This window comes from Diprion similis, chromosome 8, assembly GCF_021155765.1.
Source record: "Diprion similis isolate iyDipSimi1 chromosome 8, iyDipSimi1.1, whole genome shotgun sequence".
NCBI lineage: Eukaryota > Metazoa > Arthropoda > Insecta > Hymenoptera > Diprionidae > Diprion > Diprion similis.
In genome coordinates this window covers 18,656,948-18,660,435 of record NC_060112.1, presented here as the reverse complement: position 1 = coordinate 18,660,435, position 3,488 = coordinate 18,656,948, and the positions used below count along the sequence as shown (strand labels likewise).

At 40.7% G+C, this 3,488-nt stretch overlaps 1 protein-coding gene across 1 annotated transcript; it reads left to right on the top strand.

Annotated features, from left to right (window-relative positions):
* The first annotated feature begins 2,249 nt into the window (after positions 1-2,249).
* On the top strand, positions 2,250-3,488 carry LOC124409113. Its single transcript, XM_046886534.1, has one exon. It carries the CDS (start codon positions 2,250-2,252, stop codon positions 3,486-3,488), a length of 1,239 nt encoding a protein of 412 aa, XP_046742490.1.

Genomic DNA, 3,488 nt, shown 5'->3' with positions numbered 1-3,488 from the left:
TTCGATTTCGGTTTATATGTATATATTACATAAACCGTTCCCCCACAGACACAAGAATGATATAATATTATACGTATAATGCGCACCTAAAATTGACGGTATAACTTTGCGAATTTCACTGTGGAAAATACCGTTTTCGTACTGATGTACAATTTCCCTCGCTCTCAACTTGGTTGAGATTAATTGATATCAAGTATTTCACCGGGGTGAATTTTTTACGCAAGGTTGTGCCAGCTGTTGGCTATAAATAATTTCTTCACGATCCCCAACCCTATGGCTGCTTCAAGGGTAGCTGAGTCGTTGTACACGTCACGAAACTCGAAGAAATTGCAAAAAACACGAAGAACTTCTGCAACATACGCCCACGCAGATTAACCGAGTTCGGAGTATATGAGCCAGACGTAAATCATATTTTATTGACGGGTTTATTGAATAAACTTCTTATATAGTGAAGCAAAAAATAAAACTCATTTACTGCAATCCGTGTAACCTGTACTCGTTTACATTTTATTGCAAGGGAATTTTTTCAAACTCCGTGGGTCTAAATTTTGAACATGCAAAATGTATAATTCTTACCAAATCAGCCGGGGTTGTTCGATGATTGAGTTAAAGATGAAACGCAAGCTTCGAGTCGTGCGGAAGCTTAACTCGGCAACGAGGTACGTGGTGAGAAAGTTTGATTGAAAATAGATCTTTCGTTCAGATATGAACTATCCTGCAGTATTGGGCAAAGCTCGTCGCCTGCGAAATAACATCGCTATACCATCTCTGCAGCACCCACTGGCTTTATCAGCTTTAACTGGGTTAATGAGCCGGACTTAGTTTCACTTTGGTAAGAAAAAAGGCGACGGAGATTAGGCGCAAATTGCAATTACTGCCGCCTCTCTCGCGTCTGTATAAGGTATTGGGAAAACTTATTCTTTTCATCGCCTATATATATATACGTCTGATTCTGTCGGAATTTCGTGAATCAATTTTACCCAGGTGTACATTAGTCAATTGCGTTCTATATTAGACATAGCAATATGTAGACGCTTTATAAAGCAAGCTCTGTTACAAACAGGAGGAGGATGTAACAGGATATCCTGTTCATTATATGGATGTTTGATAATCAAACTGTGGGCTTACCTCCAGGAATTATGTACGAAAATTTCCAAAACGCCCACGTTCGAAAACGATTACAGATCTCTATTATGACCCCAATAACAGAAAAGGACGAATACAATGTATATGAATTATTGTGGTATCAAACGTATAATTCATCGAATATGTCTGCTCCGTTTATAGTTTGGTTTAGTTGTTATACTCACCCGAAAGCACATATCCTTTCAAGAACCCACTACCTCAAGTAGCTATCCATAATTCTCGTAAACTTTCCATTTCCATGTGTTTTACCTTTGTCACACTTTCGGATCCTCTCCCACCACCCTATCCTCGAAGACATAACTAACAGACTGTTGTTTCTCCACCTTTCCCTCAACTTCGCATCCCTGGCAATTTTCCCATCCTCGTCAGTTGCTAACAAATCCTTATCCAGAACGCATGCACTCCACAAGTTCTAAAACGAATCTACAAATATTCTCGCGATACAATTCCAAACGAATCCAACCAAGCCATAACTCCAATCATCATCTCCATCACCTTTCATTATTGGCGTTCAATGTACGTAATTGTTAGATAGTGTCATCACCTATAAATTAGTTATTTCCACAAATAACTACCCAAAATTTTTTTGAGTTACATGACGGGGTAAGAGTACCAAAGTGGATGAGACCCTCTTTAAAGATTCGATCGAACATTTTATCGTCCTTCGAACAGGATAAATCACTTTATTACATCACCAGTACTGTGCGGGAGTGTATCAGACAGACATCAATCGCCCCAGTGCAGCGCAACAGTGACTAATAATGCACTATCTCAAATCCATTGTTTTAAGGAATATCTAAACATCAAATATCACACCGTGGTGTAAAAATTATCAATTATATCTACCTGTACCGTCCATCATCTGTATCGAACTATCCTGCTTCAACTACGAGCGAGCAAAGAAATTATCAACGCCAGTGAACCTGCTGAACTATAGTAAACTGAGCCAAAAAGAACTGGATCATCACGGAGGATCGCAGACTGCTTCTCCCATCCCAAATCGTGCATCTAACATCTCATCAACCAGAAGGTAAGCTCGTTGATATCTGAATCGTCAATTATCCTTACCTCCTGCCATCTCGCTTCTCTCGACCCTTGTCAAAATGACCGAACTTATCTCACTACGGAAAAAAAGACACATCATTCAAGACTCTATTATGATATTAGTAAGAATCTTGGACGAATGGCAAGACAATGAAGAAGAACAGGACTCTGATTTTCTGCAAGCCTTGTTAGGAACGTTAGAAAAAGCATTTCAAAGATTTACTCACGTCCAAGACACGTTAGAAGAAATTGATGAAACGAAATGTAGCAAACGAATAGCCCTGCAACTATCTTACAACAAAGCAGTTGCGCGAGCGCAAAAATATCTACACGAAACAAATAAGCAAGTTGGTGCCATTGTTAGATCATCTACGCCGATTAAATATAATCTGTCATCTGTCGCGCTACCGACTATCGCATTGCCAAAGTTTGATGGATCCATAAAAGGATGGACTTCGTTTCACGATGTATTTACAGCGCTTATGGATAAAACTGAAGATCTCACGCCGGTTCAGAAATTGAAATATCTCAGATTGTCGCTGACCGATACGGCCGCATGTTCAATTCAATCGTTGGAAAGTACGGATCATAACTACGAAATTGCGTTGTCTATTTTAAGAAACAAATACGAATCCCCTCGTTGGACCCTCCATCGACACTGGGTGATCCTCCGCGAATTTCCGCATCTACAGAACGATACCCCGTTGAATCTCAATCGTCTCGTTGATACCATCCAACAGCACTTACAGGACTTGCAAAATTTAGGAGCACCGGTGGAACATTGGGATATCCCTCTGGTAGATTTGATTCTTTCAAAAATCAATCCGAGCACTGCTTGGCAATGGGAACTCACTTTGACTCACGACACCACGCCAAGTTACAAGCATTTGCTAGTGTTCCTTGAGAAATGGGCTAATTGCGTCGAATTCTCCACCGTAAAGGAAGAACCTAATCAAAACCAAGCAAATCGTTACCAGTCAGAAGTATCACAACAACGGAAAGCCGAACGAGCTCAAGCACAAGCTGATGCTGTCTCAATGACTGCACCTGCAACCGCATCCAAACCTACTTTATCGGTAAATGAATGTCAGAAAAGAGTTACCAACGCGGCAATGTGCTCGAACTGCTTGGGATACGGACACGAAAAACAGGAATGCTATTCTGAAGTAATATGTCGAAAATGCGGAAAACGTCATCACACGTTACTGCAACCATCAGGAAATACCACCCAGGAATCTACCCAACCAGGAACATCGGTGACCGAGAAGAAGGTCGATGAATCCAAACAACAAGCATGA

Bases quoted from the DNA above. Each gene is read 5' to 3' on its own strand.
- LOC124409113 (XM_046886534.1), top strand. From the start codon at position 2,250: ATGACCGAACTTATCTCACTACGGAAAAAAAGACACATCATTCAAGAC.